At 38.5% G+C, this 24,850-nt stretch overlaps 1 protein-coding gene and 1 pseudogene across 1 annotated transcript; both read right to left on the reverse strand.

Moving 5' to 3' along the window:
- Window positions 1-17,015: 17,015 nt before the first annotated feature.
- Window positions 17,016-20,375, reverse strand: LOC122846630 (annotated as a pseudogene).
- Window positions 20,376-21,285: 910 nt separating this feature from the next.
- On the reverse strand, window positions 21,286-24,050 carry LOC122846429 (cytochrome P450 1B1-like). Its single transcript, XM_044143399.1, has one exon. The coding sequence runs from the start codon at window positions 23,866-23,868 to the stop codon at window positions 22,288-22,290; it is 1,581 nt and encodes a 526-aa protein (XP_043999334.1). The 5' UTR covers window positions 23,869-24,050; the 3' UTR covers window positions 21,286-22,287.
- Between the last annotated feature and the right edge of the window lie 800 nt (window positions 24,051-24,850).

Genomic DNA, 24,850 nt, shown 5'->3' on the forward strand with positions numbered 1-24,850 from the left:
TTATAATGACAGCACATTTTCTGTAACAGACTAAGGTGGCTTTAAAGCAGGAGAATAACCATTCTCTTTGTTCAATGTGAGTCATATCAACCTGGAACTAAATTTGCTCAGCCCAAAAATTCCTGAAACAGTTGTCAGAGATGGAAATCTTTTAGGACTTTAATAACTCAGTGGCTCTGAATTGTATAATTTGAAAATCAGGTGCCTTTATGGACCATTTACTCTTTTCCCAGAAGGATTCATTGTGAACCTTTTGTACAGATGCAGAATTTGTGCAACACAAATTCCTGGAATAGCAAAACTTAGTCATGTTCACAATCTCTGTTCCCTTTGATGACAAATGCAGTAGTTGGATCACTTCAGTTTTGATTTAGCTTCTCTGAAATACATGTTCGTGTCTGATAACTTCAGACACAAGTCTGTTTTGCTGTATCCTTAAGTTAGTGGAATTAGTAAAACAAACTCTCACAAATATAAAACAAACATGTTTTGAGAATAGTAATGAATTATATTATTTCCACAGTCCTGTTTTATACTCCTAGTTGTTACGAGTTTATGGCAACCTCTTCAGTCGGGTCAGATGGATGAAATTTGGGGGTTGAAAATAATTTTGTTGTCAGGTCATTACTGAAAAAAACAAACAAGACAGTGTCACCATAGAAACAAGTAATATACTCATTTTTGAGACAGTAGCAGGTTGTAAATTTCACGACATTCGCTCCAGTACACTTACGATATAAGAATCCAAGGTACAAATGCTTCATATCGTGACAGGACTTGATGTTTTATGAAGTGTGCTTCATTCCTTTATGGCTTAGAGTTGCCAAAGTGTTATTACTGCATGTCTGTAAAGAAAGATATAAGGACTGAGAGGACTTTAGAGAGGTGGATCATGGGATGGAGAGGGAGGAATGACATGAATGTCCACCGCCATAGGTCTGAGTCAAATTAAGATTCTCATCAGGCCTGTGGTTGACATCATGGCTCTCATTATTTGTTGCACCATGTGGTTGCTGTTTATGAACATGTCCAGCAGAGGTAATCTGCTCTGAATATCAGCACAGCATCTTTGCCCAAGAGATGGCTTCTTTTTGGGAAAATGGATGCAGCACAAAGCTTGGCAGAAGCAAAGGGACAGCTTGACTTTGTTAAAGGCATAACAAAAGCAGAGAAGAGGCACAAAAGCTTCCCTAGGTTGGTCTTCATTGCACAGGGGGCTTTCTTTGTTTTACTGAAACATCATCTGAGCAGATGTGGAGCATAATGTGACGTGTGTTGTGAAGACGGTCTGGGAAGTGGCTGTTTGAGTGTTTAATTCTAGAAGCAAAAAAATAAAAAATAAAAAATGGATGCCTGTGCTGGGAGTTTATGGGGTCTACAAAATTACCTTATAAATATTTCTACTTTGTAAAGTGAAGTATTAAATCTGTTTAATTCTCCTTTAGCAGTCAATAGATTCTTCAATAATAGTCTTCTAAGTATCAAACTGAGAAACGGCCATGGAGTGTGAGACAGACATCACTATTTAAAGTTTTAACTCTTTGCTTGCTTTGTGTTGGGGTTCTGTCATGTATCAATTAGCAGTCAGTGTCTTAAAAGCAGTAAAAAGGTGCTGGAGAAACCTGAATTTAGTCAAACAGGACAAGTTCTTCAAGGACTGAGGTTTACAGTGGTTCATGCAAAACCTTTGCCATTCTAGAACAATATGGCAGAATATTAATTTGGATATTTTGGTAAAGCTCTTCAGCCTGCTAATTTTCTATAGGTATTTTAACAAAAAGAAGCAGCTCATATGTTTAATTGAAAGCAATGCAACAAATATTTGCGTAAAATAAAATCTTCTTAAATTTATCTGCACTACATTTAATCAGAATGACAAAGATTTCAAAAGTAAATTAGCTATGCTTTAAGTCATAAACCAAAAATTACACTGAGGAAATTTTATCCATCCATCCATCCATCCATCCATCCATCCATCCATCCATCCATCCATCCATCCATCCATCCATCCATCCATCCATCCATCCATCCATCCATCCATCCATCCATCCATCCATCCATTCATCCATCCATCCATCCATCCATCCATCCATCCATCCATCCATCCATCCATCCATCCATCCAGTTTAACACGTTTTCTGGCTTTCAGACTGTGTCAACAGATTGCCTGACTGCTGTGAGCAACTTAGAGCAAATTCTTGGAGCACTGCCTTGTATTCACACACAAATGCTGTTATGGTTTTTATGAGATGATAGATGAAGATGAGGGAGAGGAGTCTCATTTTTGAAATGTAATGTGGTTGCCGGTGGTCGCTGTGTTCCCAGACCAACAGTTTACTGACACTTATTCATAATATGTTGCTTTATTGTGAAGCTTCAACTGAAGCGTGAGCTCACACATGGAGCTCTGCATAAACACAGAGCTCCATTCACAATAGATGCACAGTTATATTCTGTGAAAGCTTTATTGTTGCATGTTCGATATTTTTCTCACTTTGTCTAACTGGTTTGGAGGCTGAGAAAGGATTCTTGGGATCCAGCCCAGTTGTTTTTTAGCTTTGATTTGTCTCTTCTTCCCTGTTCTTCTTCCTTCATCCCACTGTTCTCTGTTTCAGGTATGGTTTATCTCCTGTTCTCCTCTGGTCACTTTAACTTTACTGCCTTCACACTTGAAGACCCTCTTTATCTTTTTACCATCACTCATGTAAGGGGAGTCCAGCAAGGATGATCATATTTTATCTAAAAGTGTAAACTCTGAGTTAACAAATGAATATTTTACAGTGGGAAGAGTTGACACAATTTCCACTCAGGTCTGCATGCCGACATCTTGACATGTAAGCATTTGAATGCTCTATTTGTGGCACACTTAGATGAAGTGTTTTGTGTTTAACGGAAAGGGAGTAGTGGATTAGTAAAGAGAGGAATTTTGGATGCAGGATCAGAGTTCAGGCAAGTTCACAGCTAGACTAATAGCCTTCTAGATGTGAAACAGTAGAAGGGCTCTACTGATTTAAGTTTGGTTTAGAACTATAATGAAAAGTATTTATAGTCATAGTTACCCTTACTTCAATCTTTGACAGTAACTGGGTCTTGAAGCACAACTGCTTAGCATCTCATGAATGTTTATTGTACACCAAAATTCTTGAGATTACTGCTATAAGAACTTACTAATAATACCAATGAGCTTTAAATGCCAGAATTCAAAGTTTATGTCTATCTGACTGACATTTGTCTCTTTTTTTAAAGTATATTCATTTGCTAATGGTGGCTGGATGGTCATTAAAACATGAGATGAGTGTATAAAATTGCAAGTGTATAAAAAAAGTGCATCTGGGTGCAGAAACGTGGTTTTACATTCATTGGAAAAGTTATACCTTAAATTCTTCTTGAAGGGATGGGAGGCTTATGTAAAATGGACTTTTTTCAGTTTCATGCTATTTCATTCTTTCATGCATGTTTGAGAAACCCTTGAATTTGATGTGCCGTCGATTTGAATCTGCCTACAAAATGCCGCTTCTTTACTCAAAGCTCCTCCTTTGAGTTGCTGAGCTTCTGCCTCACAGAGCTCCCCCTTCCCTCTCCTTCACCAATCAGCTCCATCAGACTAGTGACAGCAGCAATTAGTAAACACCTGGTGGGACTGCAAATCTGCTGAGCTCATCAAATAAACTACTTTTCAGTCCAAAACTACTAAGAATGGCTGTTAACAGCATCATGGAAAGGCACTGTGAGGATGTGCTGAAGGCAAAGTGTCAGAAAGAGCAAGAGCCTCTGTAAGAGACAGGGACCAATTTCCAATTGTGAAATCAAATTTCTAGTTGATACAAATACAGCATTTGTATAAGAACAGAAGGTAACATAGTCACTTGACTGTGCTCTAAATGCCACTACATGGCTGGAAAATACATAACAAAGCCCTTTTCATGCTGTAATTCTTGTGTGGCCTTCTTTCATTTGGACCACTTAATGATTCATTTTTGGCTTTCGTCTCCCTAGTGTGACAGTGAGTGAGACAGAGCAGTGAGAGTAGCAGCATGTAGAAGACCTCAGAAGGATCAGAACATTGCGTTTTTTCGGTTTCCTACTGGGCCGCCCATTTGTGTTCCTTCCAGGAAAGCAGAATTTGTCTGGAGATGTTGTTCCGTTTACTCAAAGCCACAGAGACTCCCTCTTTGTACCCCTCTCCAGCTTCTTCCCCTCCCTCCTTTTTTACATCCTCACCCTCCTTCATCTCCATCCTCTAACCTTCTGCTTGTGTCCTTCACCACCACATTAAATCCACTCCTTCCTCCTATGTCGGTGGCTTTGTGGGCTGCTTTCTATCTACCCCCTTTGTGTCTCAAAGCAGAGTCCAAATGTAGCCGCCTGGGGTGAGGAGCTGTTTCTTATTCCCTGTCAGACGGATCCCAACTGGGCTGCAGCCTAATGAATCATTTCCTGTGAGATATAGTGAGAAAATCACTTTCAGAGTTCTGGGAGAACAATCGATGCAGCACGCATCTCACATGCCCTCCTTTCTGTTCTCCAGGCACAGTGAGCAGACTCACCAATATATGCAGTGTATTGATACCCTTCCAACATTTTTTCACATTACAATTGCAGAACCTAAATTAATTTATTGACTCCATGTGTTAGGCCAGCATAAAATAAGGCATTATTGCAAGGTGAAATGAAAATAATACATAGCTTTTAAAATGTTTTATGAATAATGATCTCAAAAGTGCACATATTGATTCCTCCTCAGTGGTAAAGTCAATAATTTGTAAAATCCTCTTTCACCACAATTACAGGGATATGCTTCTTGCAGTTTTGCACTTATATAATGTTAAGCTTTTGGCTATTCTGTTTTGCAAAATATCTCAAGCTCAAACACTGGATGTAGTCTTAGTACAGATTGATTGATTGATTGATTAAACACCTGTAGTTATTTTTATATGAATTCCAGATTTGTAGAATCTCACAACTGATTCTACCATATGCACTGTAAAAGTCAGCAGTCATATGGTGTTTCATGGTGGATTTTCACCTTTGACATTGTGTTTGTATGTTTGGATAATGCATTGATTAGTGTTTGGATACTATATTGTAGCTCTTCACAGCTTTATTCCTAACCTTTCTGGTGGGTTCCTTTGTCCTCATCAAGCTAATTTGTTCTTTAATGTTCTCTTATAAACCTCTGAGAAATGCTGACTTTATATGGACATTAAATAAATAAAGCTTTATTAAAGGCATTATTTTCCTTCCACTTTGCAGTTACATTAGCTTACACAGCAAAAGCTAATGTTATAGGCATTTTATTGGCAGCTACTTTCATCCAACTGAAACCACAAGCTGGACTAAAAGGGCTTTAGGCAAATTAAAACGTGTATATAAAATACTTTTTCTTTTTTTTCTATTTCAAGGAAATCACTCATTTGCAACCTTCAAATCTTACTATTTTAAGTTATACTTATAAGCAAGTTTCCCATGTTAATAAAGAGCCACTTAGACCCTTCTAACCACACACACTCTTAAACACGTAACCTGCTCCTTGTCACGTATCATCTCCATCTGGTTTGTGGACCGCCCTGCTCCACAAGCCGTGTGACTCGGCAGAACATACTCAGGAATTCCTCCAGTGTGTGTTTACTGTACAGGCAGAAGAGAAAAGTGACAGTGTGTGCAGAGTGTAGACTAGAGAATGTTTTCTCATAAGGGCTGTGCTGTATGTGTATGTTCGGCATCATTAAACAGGTGGCTTCACATCAATGTGCAACCCCTGTTCAGAGGAAATGCTCCTACAACTCCCAGGTTGCCTCTTGGCTTCTCAGATTTTTATTTGTACACTTTTATTTGTCCATTTGTACGCCTTGTTTTATCCCACCCCCAGATACTTCACTTCAAAGCCCCCTTTCCTAATTACAACTTTCCCTTTGCTCCATTGGGTTGTTTAGCTTGGCTGCTGGCCCAGATTAATACGCGTTGTGGTCCCCAACCATCAAAACCATTTGGGAGGACTACTTTCCCTTTCCCTAAGCATGTTGAGTGCTTCACCCTTCATTCCTCCCTCACTCCTTGTCTTCTGTGTACCTCTCCATGGCCAGAAATGAGCCAGAAAAAGAAAATACCACATGGAAAACTTTTTCTGTTTCCTTCCATTACTTATCTAACAGAGATGTCACAAGGCTTATAAAATAAATTAGTAAATTAGGTAAGAACTGCTGCTCTGCCCCCTCCTCTCTCGTCCCACATCAGTGACACGTGAAGTAATTTTCTAAAGAACTGACTGTATTTTCTTTTCTCTTTAAGACATCAGATAATCACACCCAAAACTCATTTTTGCATGAGTTGCATGTTGAGCTCTATAAAGCCATCAGGGGGCATGTTATATACTCCAGAAAAAAAAAAAAAGAAGAAGAAGTTTGTTTCCAAACTCAATACTAATTCTCAGTTCTTGTATTACTAAGACTAGGTCCAAGATATGCCTCAGGATGTTCTTTTTCCACAATGAATCTTATTCCACGAGCTCCTGCCGATTTATTAAACAGTGGTTTGGCTGCACAGGTTCTGGCACTAAGCTGCGGCTTGTGTTAGTTGTTTCTAAATCCAGTGTTAGATACCTTCGGCTTTTGCGGAATTCAAATTTTCTTGTTCGGTTATTTCCTCACTATGATCGTACCGTTTCTCATGTGTTATAGTTGGCCTCCTGACCAGCAAGGTCTGCTCACATCTCATTAGTGCACTGACAAATTAACAATTCTTGTCCAACCCCAACAATAGTTATGCTCTTCTGTCCTGGATATTTGTATTTTCCTGATTGATTCCTCATTTAATCCTGCTCTTTGCTAAAGCCTTTACAAGGCTTTTACAAAGGAACTTTTCCAGATTTGGAAAAAAGCATAAACTTCAATACCTTTTATCAGTAGATTTACAAGAAAACAATTGCAAGAAAAATTATACAAGGTTTATGATTTCCAAATGAAAATCTTAAAAATGTAACATGAATTTGTATTGTGCCCTATTTAATTGTGATAACTTAATACAATGTAGCACAACCAATTGCCTCCAGGACCCATTTGATGAGTGATGAGAGTCCACCTAAATGTAATATAATTTCAGTATAAATACAGTTACACTGTGACAAAGTCATGGGTTTGTGAGAGCTGATCAGTAAACATCCTACGCAGGATTGTTCAATCCATCATCAGAGCAATGAAAGAGTATGGTACAACAGAAAACCCACAAAAACAGACACACATGGCAGAGGAAGCAGTCAATGGACCCATGGTAACTCTGGAGGAGCTGCAGAGATCCACAGCTCAGATGAGAGAATCTCTCAACTACCACTTGTATTTTTTTGCAAATTTGTTTTTATTTATGAGATAACAGCCATTGTTGAAAGAAAATTTCAGCGTACACAGAAAATATATGGAAATATATGGAGATTCTCTGTTCAGATGAGTCCAAAAAAACTGAGCTTTATGGCCAAAGTTCACATTTAACTTTCCATTCTGACTGTGAAATGTGGTGGTAGCATCATGCTGTGGGGATGCTTCCCTTCAGTACAGTGCAGAAAGCTGATAAGATTCAAAGGGACGATGGACGGAGATAAATAGAAGGTCAATATTGTGAGAAAAAACAGAACAGCGATCTTAAACATACAGTCAGAGCAACAGTGGAAATGTTTAGGCCAAAATATATGTATGCTAAAATGGCCTAGTGAAGATCAAAGCCTTCAAGGGGCAAAACTTAAACACTGGTCCTCGACAGAACCATCTGGTCTAACTGATCTGGATCAATTTTGCAAAGAAGAATGGGAAAAATTGTCATCTGGAGGTACAAAGCTGGTAGAGACATACTGCTGTAGACGCAGCAAAATGTGCTTCTACATGGACTGGCTATCTGACCAGGATGTACCTCGCCCCCTGCTGGAGGAAAGCACCAGCCCCACTTGTGACCCTGCAAGGACAAACTTGTTAGATAGCAGCCAAAAATTGTCTGGGCTTTTCCGACTGTTTCAGTGTTTATTATTCAATTTACAGAAATCTAAGTTTGTAACATTTAATTAGTGTACTTTTTTTCCCCACCCTAAAACATTTTTTGGATGAGAAGTATTAACAGAAATGAACTGATAATGTCATAAAAATCTAATCAATTTAGTCAGAAGATTGGATTTCTCTAAATCAAATTAGAATAAAAACTTGACCCAACTGAGAAAAATGGATGTCATTTTTGGTTTCAGCGGTGCAAAATAGTCCTATTTCAGTTGAAAAAAACATTGACAACTTCCAAAAAATAATTTTTGTAACCCATTGTACCAAATGAATCGATAGTTGCATCTACAAAATATTGACTCAAGAAGGGAGAACTAAAACTATTTTCTTTTACTTTACAATTCCAATACAAAACTGCCTAAATAAGTAATCCAAAATGTATGGATGAAAGGTAACTAAGGTTAAAAAGAGTGTGCAGCAAATATTCAAATATTACGTTTGACAGTTAAAACTGAATGCAAAAGACTTTTCGTACCACATTATCTTTACCTGTTTTTATTCCTTTAAAGCAATATGAAAACAATAAATTACCTTGTTACAGCTTTGTTTTTGGAATGTGTTTAAAATTTTAAATATAAGAAGCGTTGTTGTAATTTGTCTTACCTTGGACTTTTCCAAATTTGGAGTTTAAATTTGACTGATGTGTTCTTTGTGGTTGCCTCGCAACGTATTATGTAATTAAAAGGTGTGATGTCGACCAGAAGACTCGCCAGATGGCTGCTGTGGGATGTGAACTTTGGGATTTTTTTTTCTGGGGGGGCAGGTTTTTAAAGTTGAGGAGAGTGTCATGTTTTCCCAGCTGCCCACTCAGGAGGATACAGTCAGCCATCTCTTTGCTCTGACATGTCCATTAAACTGTTTGCTCTTGTCCTAAATTGCAGATGTATCCATGATGTCAGTGGACGTTCATGCTCCAGTGTTGGTGACTTGCCACAAGTGCAAAGACAGATGTCAAATATTATTACATCTGTGATAGTCCGCACAGTTTTTCCTTTTAACTTGGTCTGAAGACATGGAAGTTGTTTAATTTGTAAGTGCACTTGAACATTATACTAAAACTATTCCTATTAAAATCTGCAGACATTTAAAGACATAATGCAGAGTTAATTATGGGTTAGTTCAGGTTGTCATGGTAATTTAACAATTCGGGTAAACTATTTGGATTGCAGGACATCCTGAACTTTCTTTCTAAGCAGAACCATTAAGAATCAGGTGAATGCCATCAGAGCTGTAGCTTTGCATGGACATTTTTGCCATTAAATCTTTCCAAGATACTCAGTCAGATTGTAAGCGCTCTTAAATCCTTGTTTGGCATCTTTTAAGGCACACAAAAGGATTTCTTCAAGGATTTACCTCCATCCATTTTAGGATTATATTGGGCCAGTTTCCCTGCCTTTAATGTAGAAAAGCTTGTCAATTTCATGAAGATGCTGCCATCATGCTGCTTTGTGGTGTCACATTTGTTCAGCATGGAGGAAAACCGGTCACAGTTCATTGTCAGATGGATGAAGCTAAATACAGGATAATTCCTGCATCTTATCACAAACTCAGCATCCCCACAGCACGATGGTGTGTTTAAGGTGACATGCACTTCTAATGTTCGTTAGTTTAGGCGGATGGACATGTCTTGGTAGCTTTCCAGTTGTCTTGTATTCTTTTTATTTTCAGCTGATGGATTGAACAGTTCTTTTATGAGATGTTCAAAGATTGGGCTCTTCTTTTACAACCCAATCCTGCTTTACATTTTTCCACACCTTTATCTGTGATCTTCTGCTTTGTTCCCTTGTTCCTAACCAAAACACCCAGGTGGATTCTGATGAATAATTAAGTGATCCTTAATGGTAGTTGGTTGCACTGAATTTTAGTTAGAGGAATCCAAGTAAAAAGGACTCAACACAAATTTACTCCACACTTTTTGGATTCGATCTTGAATTTCTGACATTTTGGTATCTACATGCATTGTCTCCAGCGAAGAAATCTTCTTTTCAAACCAGAGGGATAAAATGGGAGAGGAGCAGATTGTAGCTCTTGGCTGTAGCTCCTGGCAAAGAATAGGATGAGGGGAGGTGGGAGTTGGAGTCAGCAAGAGAGCAGAATGTCTTATTTTTGCTGGCAGTTAAGAGAAGTGCTACCTTGGAGGCAGCTTTCAGCAGAGGACTAAACATCCCAGTTCCTGGCAGCTGAGCTGGTGGGGGTCGGGGTGAAGGGTTGGATAGGAGGGGAGAGAAAGAGAGGAGACAAGAAAAATCATGGCGTGAGTGATGGGTGGGAGGGTGGCTATATGATGAGGGGCCCATGCTGCTGGAGAGTCATCCAAAGTCCAGACTTGCCTAATGGATTCTCCTCAACTGAGTGATCTCAGTTTGGGGGATTGGATCAGACACTTTGAATCTTGACTCCCCTGTACCAGTGGTGAGGCATAACGTCAGACGTTGCAGATATTTCTGTGCATCTCAGTCACAGAATGGGAACTCAGCAACACAATTAAATGCACCTGTGCAGACGCACTTCAGCCTGAGTCATTTACGCTAAAACTCTCTCTTCCTCTAAGTCATCAGATTACTCTGAAAATATTTCCTCTGAAATAACAGAGGAGTTCCAAGGGCGTATACTAGATAGTTTTTAAGAGCTCTTGAACCAGTGATATTTTTTTTTTGTATCATGTTAAAAGGTTGTAAGCAATTAATGTCTGACATGTACTAGATAAATCTTTTGCTTTCGCTGTTAGCTTCAACCTCCAGGACCAACTAACCTAGTTTCATAATAAAGAACTTCCAAGAGTTAGCTACTGCAGGCAAGATACTGACTACTTTTAGTTTCTCAGTTAGGCATAGGGCATAACAATACCACAGTTTCATGGTATCAGAGTTTTTGTACAACTTTTTAAGTTAGTAAGTGAAACACAAATTAAAAAATGGTCACTATGAAACAGAAACAAAAATGTATTCATATTGATAAAACTGTTGCAACTCATTGAAAAATTCACTTTCCTCTCTTTTTCATTCAGTCATTGAAATAATATGAAAATAGTACCTTTTGGTTTTGTGGGTTAGAAACCGTGCAGCAACAAGTGGGGGAGAGGCATCGTTGTGTGCCAATGGGCTTCATATAGCCATATTGCGTCTAATTGAAAGGTTGTTAAACCACAAAATAGTATGATGGAAATGTCAACAGTCTTCAACAATTACACCAAATATTCTTGGGCAAGAAAATCCCATTTGTCATTGGATGCATGTTATTTTACAATTAGAAAAAAAATCCCCCCACAAAATTTCTAAAAAAAAAAAATTCTCAAAACATATTATTAGGATTGCCAATTTCTAAAGTTATTTTACCAAGAATCAGCCTGTGGCAGAAAGGCATGATTTGCCCGCAAACATAATTGCAGTTGAAAGCTGAGAGACCCCTCAACCACAGAACTGTGTGGTTCACACAGAGGCAGCCCACTGCAGCTTCATCAGTGTATTGTTCCTACTATGATTACGTAATATTCTAGAGGTTCAAGAAATGTTAGTAATACGTCTTGCATTTTCTGTATGCTGTATTGTACACGTGAAAGATCTCCATTCTTTAAAAACATTTTAGCAGCCTGCATCTTTAAAGTGCTTGAATTAGGGTGGTGGTTACTGGAGCTCAACCAGCTATTTCCAAGTAAGGGTTTGGGACGAGAGGAACTGCGTGCTTAGCTGCATGTACCTGGATGCCTCCTCTGCTCTCTGTCTCATGATCTGGCAGGGCCCAGCTGTCTTACATAAGACTATGAGATCATCATCCAACGAATATTTAATACTGTGTTTGTTGTTACTATGTGTGTCTTCACACTCCTGTAAACTTCACAGCTTTCTCTGAATATGAAGCGTGATCTAGCGATGACGCAGAAAACTGTCCTGTTTCTCTCATATCTGACATATTGCTAATCAATGTGAGAAAGATCTGAGATAATTTTTTTTTCAAAATTATACTGTGTGAAAGTTATGTCTCTACATAACAGTGTCTCCTTAGCAGCACTGAAAATCACAGTTATATGTGTTGCACGAGGGAAAGAAGCCAAGTCCATTAATGCTGGCAGGCTGTGTAAACCGTGTCTCCGGAACCTCACTTAGCCCCAGCATTTCCTTAAGCGCTCTTTATCCCCACTCTGTTATTCCTTGTGATCCAGACTGCCGCTCCAGTTCAAATTGTCTTCCTAACCCTTCAAGAACAGAAATTCTTCATGCAGTCTAATACGTGTTGTGTAGTCTACTAAAGACTGTCTGTGCCTGTCTGAGAATTACTGATGCTAGTGTTTGTCACTGCAAGCCATCTGTTGGTAGTTATTATGCATGTGGAATTGTCCTGACCCTTATAAAAATGTTTTTCTTAATTTCGGTTCTAGAAACATGTTTATCCACTATTATTCTTCCAGTAAGTTAAATTGTAGGAGGGCAGCTACAAGGACAATAAACCCAAATTGTCAACATAATTTGACATTAAAATGTAAAATGGACACATTAAAACAACAAAGAAAGTATTTTCTAAATATTGGCTGTAAAGTTAGTGTGTAATTCTCTTGGAGCATTTTTACTAGTTGTCTTATTCCTAGGTTTCTAATACTTTTGTTTAGGAGAAAACTAAAACTCCACATTCAAAGATAGGAGATGCTATTTTATTATGTGTTACCTCAGCATGTGGGTTCATCCAGCCTGCTTTCTGGTGTAAAACATTTTATTGTTCATTGAAGTGAAAGCCTTCCTGTGTAACTGTTTGGTTTTTTCTGCCAACATAAATCATAGTCCAACTACATTTTGCGTCAAGACCTCTTTGTAGGGCTCTGGCTGTGTTACCTCTGCAGTGAGTTATTAGTGTGTTATAAGAAAGTGTTGACTTTTTGCCACTTGGGTCAAAAATGAGAAATCTATTGCATATAAATAAGAATAATTGTTTTACTGGGCGTAATTTGTGTGTACTTGTGACCAACATGAGTGAATGGATTAACTATGCAGATATCATTTTTACATTTCATTTTGTTTTGGCTCTAATATTGAGAAAGTCATAGCGTGGTACCAGTTTTTAGTTATTTCATTTTAAGATCTTATTTAATTTCATGTGTTTTTTTCCTCTTTTACTTGAAATCCCTTGATACAAAAAGCAGCTTTCTAACAATTCTCATATAATAAATATAACTGAAGAGCTTACATAAATGTATTTTAAGTTGCTTTCGCACATCAGTTTCTTGTAACATTTAATCATTAATTCAGGACTTTTTGCTTCATTGCAACACAAACATGATGTGCCACAGAAACATACTTTTTTAGTTGCTTATCATATTTAGAAAGATTATTTAAGATGCCATTAAGGTAAGACGAATGTACAAAAATAACTACCAGAAAATATCTACTCCCCTAACCGTGCTTGAATTAACAGTTAACTGGAAATGTGTAAAAAAAAATGGTGGGCAGAATCTCAGGAGAAAAAATAAAACTTTGCTAATGTTTTTCACCATTTTTTAGGGAGCTGCTGAAAAGAGTGACATCCTGGGGTCACTGACAACCACTATCTACATGACAATTTGGTTGGAGCCTTTTTCTGTTATGTTGCTGTGTTCAGTAAAAGCTCATGGCAAACTGATAATTGGACTTTTACTAGTTTTTATTCAGCAATGGCTTCCTTATTGTCACTGTTCTGTACAAAAATTACTCATTTGGTGCAAGACTAATAGTAAACCTGTCCACAAATACTCCCACCTGAGCTGTGGATGTTTGCAGCTCCTCCAGAGTAATCAAGAATCTATCAGCCTGCTTTTCCAACCAAGGCTCTAATCACCCAACCCGTTAGTTTTAATGGACTCCCATGTCTTGGTGGATTAGTTGTGCCCTGCTCTTCCCATTTTGTACGATGGATTGAACTGTCTGAATTGTTAAAAATTTGAAATTGTTTTTGGCTGCCTTAACACTATTTTAAACTCTTCCACAACTAAATCCCTGCCTGTTTCTTGTATTTAGTGATCTTCATAATGCTGTTTATTGTTTAATTTGCTTTTTTTCAGTAATGTTCTCTGAAAACCTCTGAGGCTTTCCCAGAACAGCTGTATTTATACAGAGATTTGCTTTCACAGCTGAATTCTCTTTACCAATTAGGTGATTCATGAAGATCATTTTTTGAACTGAACACATTATTTCCAGTCCATTTTTACATGAAAACTCTTATTAAAAGCCTTTAAGTTTATGCATTGTATTTCCCATATTTAGCAGAGCTTAACTTAACTGCTGGGTTAGTTACTTTCTTTGTTACTTTGAAGAAAAAAAAATAGCTACTGAACAAAAACAGTGAGAATGTGCTTAGTTTGAGTTTTTTCCGACATTATTTCCCCCTAACTGTATTTGCTCTTTATAACAGGCTAAATTTGTCAAAGTCTTTTCTGTTTAAACATTTTTTAAGAAGCACTTATCTGCATGTCTTCCATTTATCCTCCAGGGCTTCACTCCTACACGTCCATGGGATATCACCAAGTGAAGCCTTTCCAATGTTCTCGTGTTACTTGAAAAAATACACACAGCAATAATCTGATTTATTTCCCTTTTCAAAGCAAATCAGATACGTCTGCCTCTGTGAGACACTTCGATGTGCTGCTCTTGAGCAGCGTTTCAGTCTCAGTTGCACAATATTGGTTGGTTGGTTTGTAGCAGAGACTGCTGTCTCTGACGTTGTAGATGATTGATGGCCCATTGCAGATGCTGGACCTCCCTGGAAATCTTAGACACCTAATCTGATTACGAAGTAGCACTAATTCATCCAGAGAGTAACAAGACTTCTGACTATTTGTGGTTATTTGCTTTCGAGGTTTGGCAAAATCAGGAAGAATTTCTTGGTATGTTTTAGTGAAATTGATTTGACCTTTAATGAAGGTCAAATCAATTGACCTTCATCAAAAGCAAAACAAAAAAAAGCTGTTAAGACATTAAAAAAAATATAAACTGTATGAATGGGATTAGTTGACCTCATGAACTATAGCTTCATGAAGTCCTGCAAAAATTTCTTCAAAATGTTCTTTTCGTCATTAACAGCTATTGAAAAGTGTTTTGGCTGACGGAGTTGTGCAGTTTCCACATAAAATTGGACTGTACACTTCGGACCGTAGCATGAACTCCCCTCTATTAACAAAAAACAGCCGTTTGTTCACCCAGATCAGTGAAGATCACGTCCTCCTGCACTCCCTGAAAATAATTGTTATATGGAAAACAAACGGCGCACACAAATTGAACTCCTGTTGTATTTTGTATCAAAGGTCCTTTCCTTGCCACTGTTCCAAAAAACACGATGCGCGCAAGGGTCGAAGAGCCAGCTATACCACCGTATAAAAGGGAATTGGGCAAATGTTTAACAAAATGGATCACTTCACATATCTCTTTAATTGTTGCATGGCACAACAGAGAACAGTCACTAATTGTTAATATTTTTTTCTATGGTCTGATGAAAAAATTCAGCCTTTGGCAGGGTGTGTAATTTAAAGGTGATACATGTTTATATTGATGGAATAATTCCATGCTGAGAGTTCAAATAATGGAAAAGCTTCCAAACCTGAAGCAAAACTATTGAATAAAACACAGGCTCTTATTCTAATAAAACAATTGAGGAATGAGCTGAGGGTTGGTTTAGAAAACAGCTAGGAAAGTTGTAGTAAAAGCATTGAAGCTTTTGTAAACAGAATCGTTGTCCAGCTGTGATTGGATTTGTGTTGTAACAGTGTTACTAAGTTGTTTCTGAGCTATGTTTCGTCAGCTTAAGTACTTTTTATGCTATTTCAACCGTTTTGTCATGCTGCCACAAACTTGTATGTATTTTAGAAGGATTTGACAGGGCATAATTTTGAAGTTGAAGTACAATGACAAAGGGTTTTCCAAAGATTTAAAAAAAAAAAAGATTCATTGTATTACATTGTATTGCATTTGTATCCATTCCTTTACTCTGATGTCCTTAAAATGGATTGTTCTGGCCTTCAGACGTCACCTAATTAGTACACAGAGTTAATCTCAATTAATTTAAGATAATTACAGTAGTGTGAAGACCTAAAGTTTTGGTAGAGAATATTAATAAAACTTGTCTCCCAAAAATGACATCATAAAAACCAAGGAAAACCTCTGAACATCTTAAAGAGCATGGTTTAATCATCATCAAAAATCGAGGGGTTTTTGCACAGCTGCAAACCCATCTGGACTTGGCGGTCGGCCTAACCTAACACTGCATATTATAAACCACTAAAACATGGTGTTTGCAGCATCATGCCAGGAAGATGCTTTTTTCACGACAGTTGAGGAGAAGATGGATGGCGCAAAATGCAATGAGATCCTGAAAGAACACCTGTAAGCCTTCACTGAGAGCTACAGTGGAAAGGTTTAGATGAGTTAAAATGGTCCAGTCAAAGATCAAATTTCTGTTCAATCAAAAATATGTGGAAAAACTGAGAAAGATGCTGTTCACAGAAACTTGACTGAGTTTGTGTTATTTGGCACAGAATAGATTCTAGTGGGCTGAAAACAAATACAAGTCAGATTTTTATTAGTAAAAAAAATCTGAAAAAAAAAATCATGCTTGCTAATCCTTCCACTGAACAATTATTCCCTTTTAAATCAAATCCAAAGTGTAGGGGTTCTCAGGCAATGTTGAATAAGGTTCTGGTATTACTGACTTTTACTGGAATTTTGTTGACTCAAGCAGTGCTTACACATAACTCTACACAGGCGCGTACGTGCAAAATGTGAATATTCTCAGAGCCGAAAAATTGTTGGACAGCCACTTTTTTGGTTTCCTTTCAGTAGTAAAACTCCTCAGGTCAAGCCATGTGGGTGAGTTGGGGGTAAAAAGGGAGTCTTTTAGTTGGAGATATTTCATGGACATTTTGGGAAGCATTTCTGGAAACGGGGGAGGTCAGGAAGCTCAATCCATCCTCTGGGGTTTGTGCGTCAGGGCCAGTAAAAGTACTGAATGTCTTCACTCTGCTCAGTTCTAAGCCAAGTAAATGTTAAGGCTACCTACAGCATTGCTCCTGTGAGAATACAACACAGATATACCGCTCATAGAAGGAATGGTCCCATAGGAAATGGAGTAGGAGGATTTACACTTTACAACACTTTAACTAATATTTATTAGCCATACTTGTAGAACAGCATGGTTCAGGTTTTCTCGATAAAGGAACAAATACACAAATTAGCTGAGGTGATCCAGCGCAATGGTGGTTTTAATTTTACATTGGACAGTAACTTTGACCAGAAATGCTCGGCCTATGTTTCACACAAGAATATTATGTTCCACTTCCATTCTTCATGTGAATCATAAATAGCTTTCCTAGAAAAGAAAACTCTCCAATACAAATGGGATGATGGTTTAAAGGCTCATAAAGTAACTTTTGCATAAACTGTTACCATTGTTTATATGTTAGAGTTGTTTTAAAATGGTAAAACTCCACTTTGTTCTTGGCCCCTCTCAGACCATTGGCTTCAGCCTCTAGCACCAACTCCTTCATTAATATTGAACAAATATAGCAAGAAAGTTATATATAGCAGTAATTATATTAACTGTTTATAATCTTTTAACCAAATTACACTTCTAAAACCCTGAGCATCTCTTTAGAATCCTGTTTTATGAACCAAAACTATCAATCCAAATTATTTATGTCTAAATAAATGGCAGAAAAAAGCTATTCAGGCGAGAAAGATTGGCTTTCATTCAGTTTTTAATTTTTATTTTGCAGAAAATAAGGCTCACTTCCTGACCAGTCAGAACAGACGATGTTTATTAAAGAAGCTCAAATTAAGTTTCAATAATGTGGATTTGTGAGTTTTAATAAACACAATAGTCACTGTGCTAGTAAAGAGGTTTATCAGAATTTTGGAATATGTGCCAAATTTTGTAAAAAAAAAAAAAAAAAAATTAAGAAATTTGCAGAATTGTTTATTTTTACTTAGCTCTTTAGATACTTCAGTTCAGACTGTTTCTATAGAAAAAGCTGGAGACATGTTCTACAAGAAGAGAGAATGTATTCTTTCTCAGAGGAAAACTGAAATATTTCTACTTTTGCAACTCTGGTTTGCTGAAGAGGAAGAGACACGTGGAGACTTCCAACAAGTTCTGCACTCCAGTCCTTTGTTCTGGCCAACAAAAACATTAGTCTTGGTCTTCTGACCTTTCACAAAAGAATAAAGTTCTTTGTTCTTGCGTTATTCTTCAAAGGCCCAAGACATAAAAAAAGTACTAACTATTTACATTGTTAGATTTATTGAAAAAAAGAGTAATTGGGTACATAGAGGTTGTTTGTTTAAAAACAATTGCAAAAACATAGGCCAAAATATTAATTTAGTCGCTGCTACTGACAAAAGAATCATGTTTATCACGGCACATTTAGATTTTCTCACTCTTTTTTAAGAGTTTTTAGAAGTTTTGTAGAACTTACATATAACTCCAGAGTTGAGTATGAAATTGTTTAATTTGTTTACACATAATCTAAATTAGTTGTCACTAAACTAGTAGTTTTAACTGTTTAATTTCAAGATGTTAGTTAAAGCTAAGTTTGTAAAACTTTATCCTAAAAACAAAGTTTACATATTTTTTAATGAATTCATACTTGTTTTTTAGTAATTCTCCTTTACATTTGGCAGTGATTTTGTACTCTAAAGGCTCCAGTGTTAAACCATAGCTGCACTTGAGTGAAAAATCCTCATTTGGGCATTTTTTGAAGCTACATTGATGAAGCAAAATTGCAAAGAACAAAAAGATTTCAACCTTCGCAACCTGATCCCCGATATATTTCCTCTTTCCTGCTGAGAAGATTAGAACATTGTTTGTCAGATCTTTATCCAGGGAGCCATTTTCGTCCAAGAAATGAAACAGGTCAAATGTGTGAGGATCCTTCCACCTCAGTGGATCATGATTGGCAGACCATTGTTTGATAAAGATCACAGTGTCTTTGGGGATGCTGAGACCCCTCACAGTGACATCTGAGGTGGTCGAGTGGGGGATCGTGACAGGAACAAAACTGGTGAAACACATTGTCTCGTAGATGAACGCATCCAGGTAAGGCATGTGTACTCTGTCCTCAACAAATGGCAGTCTGCCTCGTCCCACCACCAGATTAATGAGCTCATGGACTTTGGTTTGAATGTCAGGGTGCTTAGCCAGCAAGAGAACAATGAAGTGGAGGGAGGTAGAGACAGCATCCATACCTGCGGCAAGCAAATCTGCCAACATTGCCTCCGTGGAGTCTTTGGTGAGCTCTGTGTCGCCATCAAACTCATCAGTGACTTCTATAATGGCATCACTCATGAACCTTATGTGCTGAGGATCAAAGGTCTATCTGTGCTCCTCCACTTTGTTGCTGACAAAATTGAAGAACTCTTCATTTAACCATTTAAAAGTCTAGAATGCACTTTGGACTCGATTGGGGAAAGACTTAAGCCACGACATGACATCAACCAAACTTACAGCCCCCACCGTTTGCCCAAACTGATCCATGTGATGCAACAAGGATCTAAACTCCACGTCATCATGTCTGTGACATTTTCAAAAGCACAGGGCACAAATAACAACCACAGCAGCTACAGTCAACTCATGCCCAGGGTTGAAATACTTGTCCTGAGTGCTGAGTTTGAGGAAAATTTCTACAAGTTCTGTGGCCTCAGCCACAATGTGATGCTCAAAAGCTTTTTTGGTATGACTGTTGGAAGATGAGAATGCTCTGACTGTGGTTTGAGCTATTTTCCTGTGCATCCTCCACTGTTTGCTGTAATTAGTGAAAGTCTTCCCCCCTGATACAGCCTGAAAGGACACAAAGTTTGGCCTCCCTGCAGACTCTGTGCTGTGCTGTATCAGGGCCTCTCGGATCACGCAGGCTCCGTTCAGGGCCACAATATTGCTGCAGCCCGGGCGGATCTTACACATCCCCCGTATTTCTTAGCAAGCTAGGTGAAGGCGATATGAGGCATCTGGTCCAGCTGCAAGGCGTTACCGACCACTGGCCAGGCAAAAGGTCCCGGCAGTCTCCTCTTGAGTTTAAGGTTCCTGACCCAGAGACAGGCTTCCAGACAGAGAAGAAAAACAACTGAGGCGATGAGAGCAGGCTGGATATGTCCGCTCCAAAGCCTGATGATGCCGTTGCTCTTCAAATCAAACTGCATTACTCTTAGTGAAGTAAATATATACTCTTTAGATCATTAAAATACATTTATTTATTAATATATCAAATTAGAATGCTAAAAAAAAAGCTCTCCAAGCAGTGCTCAAAGTTCTCCTACCGTTTTTCCTCAGAAACTGGCAAAGAAGAACCAGTTTCTTAAAAAGATTGCATTATTGCAGCTTTTGTCCTCACCTCATTAGTGGAACACATATTCAACACTTAACACCTCACTTATATGTGTCAGTTTGATGGGAGTGGTTAGGGACTCTTTCTCTATCTGCCCACTCCCATTTTGACCTTTGCCTGCTGACTTTAGTCCCTCTAGAAGTGTTTGTTAAGCGTGAGAACAGGAAGGCAGAGCAGGGAGCTAAATTACTCATTGTGTCACAAAATAGCAAATATAGAGCTTCAGAGTCAATAAATAAATATATGAAAAATATTTATTACAGAAACACTAGTGATAACTGTATTCTTAGTACCTAGTGCAAATAAGATTTATATAAAATGTATTATACACAATGAAAAGGGAGCTTTATATTTTCAAGGAAAAAGCAATTAACTGTACTGCAATATTCCAACACAATTTAATGATGATTTATGCTGTTTTTATTAAATATTCCCAACACAATACATATACTGAAGTTTGTAATTATGTGACAAAATCTGAATGCATTTAGTATTAAATTTGTCATGCAAAAATTGCCCATTTGTTTGTAACAATTGATTTTGATATCTAAACTCTAAGGAAAAAAAGATCATTTGTTTGCTCATTTAACTGCATAAATGAAGTGTTCCTGCAGAAAAAAATGTTTTCAGAAAAATCCCATCTCAGACTTACTTCTATTGCTTTAATTTAGATTCAGCGGAATTCAGAAAATATTTGTGACTGATTAATATGCTCGTGTGACATAAAAATGCTTTGGATAACTCAAATAATCCACTAATCTCATTTATCTGAAACTATTAACAGGCTTTATTTATTTATTTTTTTTGTTTGTTGTTTTTTGTTGCAGTCAGAGAACCACCCTTTCTTTTGCCAAGTTTTCACACTGAAATGCTTTCTTCCATCCTTCTATTTAAGGTCAAATAAGTCAGGCACACCAACAATTTACAATTCACTTGATTTATTTTAAATACAGCTTATTTTTTCCAATATATAAAGGCTCAGTAGGCCTCAAAACTCAGAGCATCTACTCCAGATTGGAAGCTTCAGCATGTGAGGCCGATCGGTGTTAATTTTTTACCTTGACACAGACAGAAAATGTTGGTCGGGCATTATGACGTCAGTTCTTGAACACAGAGGCTTAGAGGGAGCGCACTCACATCCGTGTAGCTTTGAAAAACTGTACCATAAACAAACATGGTTTTAAGAATGCCTCACAAGTGAGAGAAATGTCTTGCACATGTGTTTTGTTGTACTGGGGGGGGGGGGGGGGGGGGAGGGTTGGCATAGTTGGAGCTGCAGTGCTTGTACAGTGAAAGTGAAGCTTTGATGCAGAAAGTCTGTTATTGCTCGCGGTCCCCAGTGATGTCTTATCCGTCTCCTCATAAAAGCTGCGCATCCTTCCAGATGAAAGATTCCTTTCTCACCTCTGATTTCTCAGACAAGCTCATTGCTCTTTCATGTTTCATTTTTATGCTTTGAATACAGTAGATAATGATTACATTTAAACAATTTTTGTATTAAATATGAATTATGTGGCAAAGTTACAATACATTTTTGCATACAACAGTTGAGAACAATGGGCCTTCAAGTGTCATAACATTCACAAGTATTTAACATACATCTGTACTTTAAATGTCACTTCTCCAGACATATTAATGCTCCATAGATAACAAATAAGCACATATTTCTAAGATAAATCCTGTTAAGTGCAGAGCATTCAGAGAAGCAGATATTTCATTTATCTTAACAGTTCATGAATTTGTTTCATTTGCTGCAGACAACTTTGAAATTACTGTTTTAGTTAGGCACTAACAGCAAATCTAATACATGAATTAAATATTCTTGTTATATATCAAAACAACTTTGTGCAAGTATAATTATACTCACTAATAATTGTCACTGGTGATAAAGTTTTTAACAATCACGGCCTCAGGACATTGTGTTTACGCTGGAGAAACCACACCAAGCAACTTTCCTCTGAGCTTCGCTCTCACATTAAAGTGAAGGGGCTTCAGCGTGAGACCGTAGGTGCAGTCCAGAGTAGGAGGCGCGGATGAGTCGCTCTCAAAGGTGAGCTGATGCAGTAGGACTGCTGCAAACAGAAACACCTGCACTTTGGCAATTTGAGAGCCGATGCAGCGTCTCTTACCTGTTGAGAAAATCATCACGCTACTGGTTCTGTCTCTGTCGAGGGCTCCATTCTCGTCTATGAAACGCTTGGGGTCAAACACATGGGGGTCCTTCCATTTCTGGGGGTCATGGTTGACAGACCACTGATTGATGAATACAACCGTGTCCTTGGGGATGTGGAGGCTTTCGATGGTGACATCCGCCGTAGTCGAGTGCGGAATTGTGAAGGGGACAAAGCTGGTGAAGCGCATAGTCTCATAGATGAAGGCGTCCAGGAGAGCCAGATTGCTTCTGTCCTCGACTGACGGCAGCCGGTCTTGGCCTACCACTTTGTCAATGAGCTGTTGCAGTTTAGCTTGGTAGTCTGGGTATTTGACCAGCAAGAGGAGAATCCATTGCATGACTGTCGACATAGTATCTTGACCTGCTCCAATCAGATCAGTGACAGTTGCTTCAACAAACTCCTTTTCCAACGTGTTCTCCTCTCCGTGCTCAATCGCTTTAATGATGGCATCACTCATGTCTCTGGTCACCTCAGGGTTAAAGGACTCTCTGTGCTGTACGACTTTATCTCTAACATAAGAAAAGAACTCACTGTTTATGACTTTAAAGGTTTCATAGACATTTCTGACTGGATTAGGAAAGGACTGCAGCCAGGGCATGACATCTACCAAGCTACCTGCCCCAACTGTCTCCCCAAACTTGTCCACTCTGTGCAACAAGGTTCTGAACTCTTGGTCATCATGTCCATATCTCTTTCCAAAGCAAAGAGCACACATTATGTTAGCAGCAGCTACTGTAAACTCATAAGCTGGATAAAAATACTGTCCATTAGTGCTCTGATGTAGGAATATCTGCACCAGTTCTGTGGCCTCTGCCAGCACATGCTGCTCAAAGGCTTTTTTGGTCTGACTGTTTGCCGAAGAAAATGCTCTGAGAGTCGACTGGGCAACTTTCCTGTGTGCTTTCCACTGTTTGCTGTAATTAGTGAACGTCAAGCTCCTGCCTCCAGAGATCATCTGGAAAGAAACAAAGTTTGGTCTGCCTGCAAACTCTGTGCTGTGTTGAATCAGTGCCTGATGTATCGCCTGGTCTCCGTTGAGGACCACCACGTCGCTGCAGCCCAGTCTTATCTGGTACAGGTTGCCGTACTTCTTGGCAAGCTTGGCCAGAGTGATGTGAGGCATCTGACCCAGCTGCATTGCGTTGCCCACCACAGGCCAGGCGAAGGGTCCTGGCAGTCTTCTCTTGAGCCTGAGGTTTCTGACCCACAGGCAGGCTTCCAGAAAGAAGAGGAAAACGAAAGAGGCAACCAGGGCAGGGTGGACCTGTCCGCTCCATTCCTTGATGATGCTGCTGCTGCTCTTCACACCAAACTCACTGTCAATTGCCATTGTTTCAAGGTATCAGCTGTCTCTTTTCCTTTTAACAAAGTCTTTTTTATGTTTGTTTGTGAAGAAAAAACACCCTATGGATCCATATCAAGTATGAAACTACTAATCAAAGTCCAGTAAAACAAACGTCACGTTTTTTTGTGTGTTGTTTTTTTTTTTTTTTTGCTAATCAGATAGTCTATCATACAGATATAAGGCTTAAGTGCCTGTTTTGCTGCTCTCCAGCTTCTTAAATGCTTTACAGTAAGTGGGCAGGGCTCGGGATAACTTTCACACTCCTCCCATTGTGGTAGCAGGGTAGACACCGCTGCAGCGCATTATCTCTCTGCTGTTGGTCGCTCTGAGAGGCGCGCAGTACGGAGCGTCGGGGGACTCTGTGAGCGAGGAGCGTGACCGACCGCCGTCAGCGCTTCACAGAGAGGGAGAAAAAAACTCTCAGGCCGGTGGCAGACTGAGATGCAGTCCTGTCGGGTGAATTTATCCACGTAAACGGAGGATTAGCGGAATCTGAACATTTAACATCTGTCTAAAATGATTGATTTCCTGGCTACAGAAGACGCAGCGGGCGTCTTTTACCACAGAATAAATACATTTCTATCTATTTGGAAAAGGTTTGAGTCCCTCACAAGATATTTTAGTAAGACTTTTTATGCTTTTTTCAAAAATAGATACACTTTGAATGGATTGTAATTTAAGTTACTTTAAACATGAAGATTTTGCAGTCTGATATACATAGACAGAAAATCCCCATTCGTGTAGCAGTATGTGGTTGTATTAATTTGCAGCAAGATTTGAATAGATTTTTCCATAAGAAGAGAATACATATTTGTATGTTTTGGTTTTTGGCTTGGCTTTTAAAGAAAAAACTATATAATTTTTTTATTATTATTATTTCAAAATATATACCTATTTTACATTCCCATCAGAAAATGTTTTGGGTTTAAGGAAAGTAATTTCATATTTGCCAGAAGTGCTCAATGGG

Source organism: Gambusia affinis, linkage group LG16, assembly GCF_019740435.1.
Source record: "Gambusia affinis linkage group LG16, SWU_Gaff_1.0, whole genome shotgun sequence".
NCBI lineage: Eukaryota > Metazoa > Chordata > Actinopteri > Cyprinodontiformes > Poeciliidae > Gambusia > Gambusia affinis.

What these genes read in the sequence shown, in the direction of transcription:
- LOC122846429 (XM_044143399.1), bottom strand. Translation starts at nt 23,868, where the DNA reads ATGGCAATTGACAGTGAGTTTGGTGTGAAGAGCAGCAGCAGCATCATC.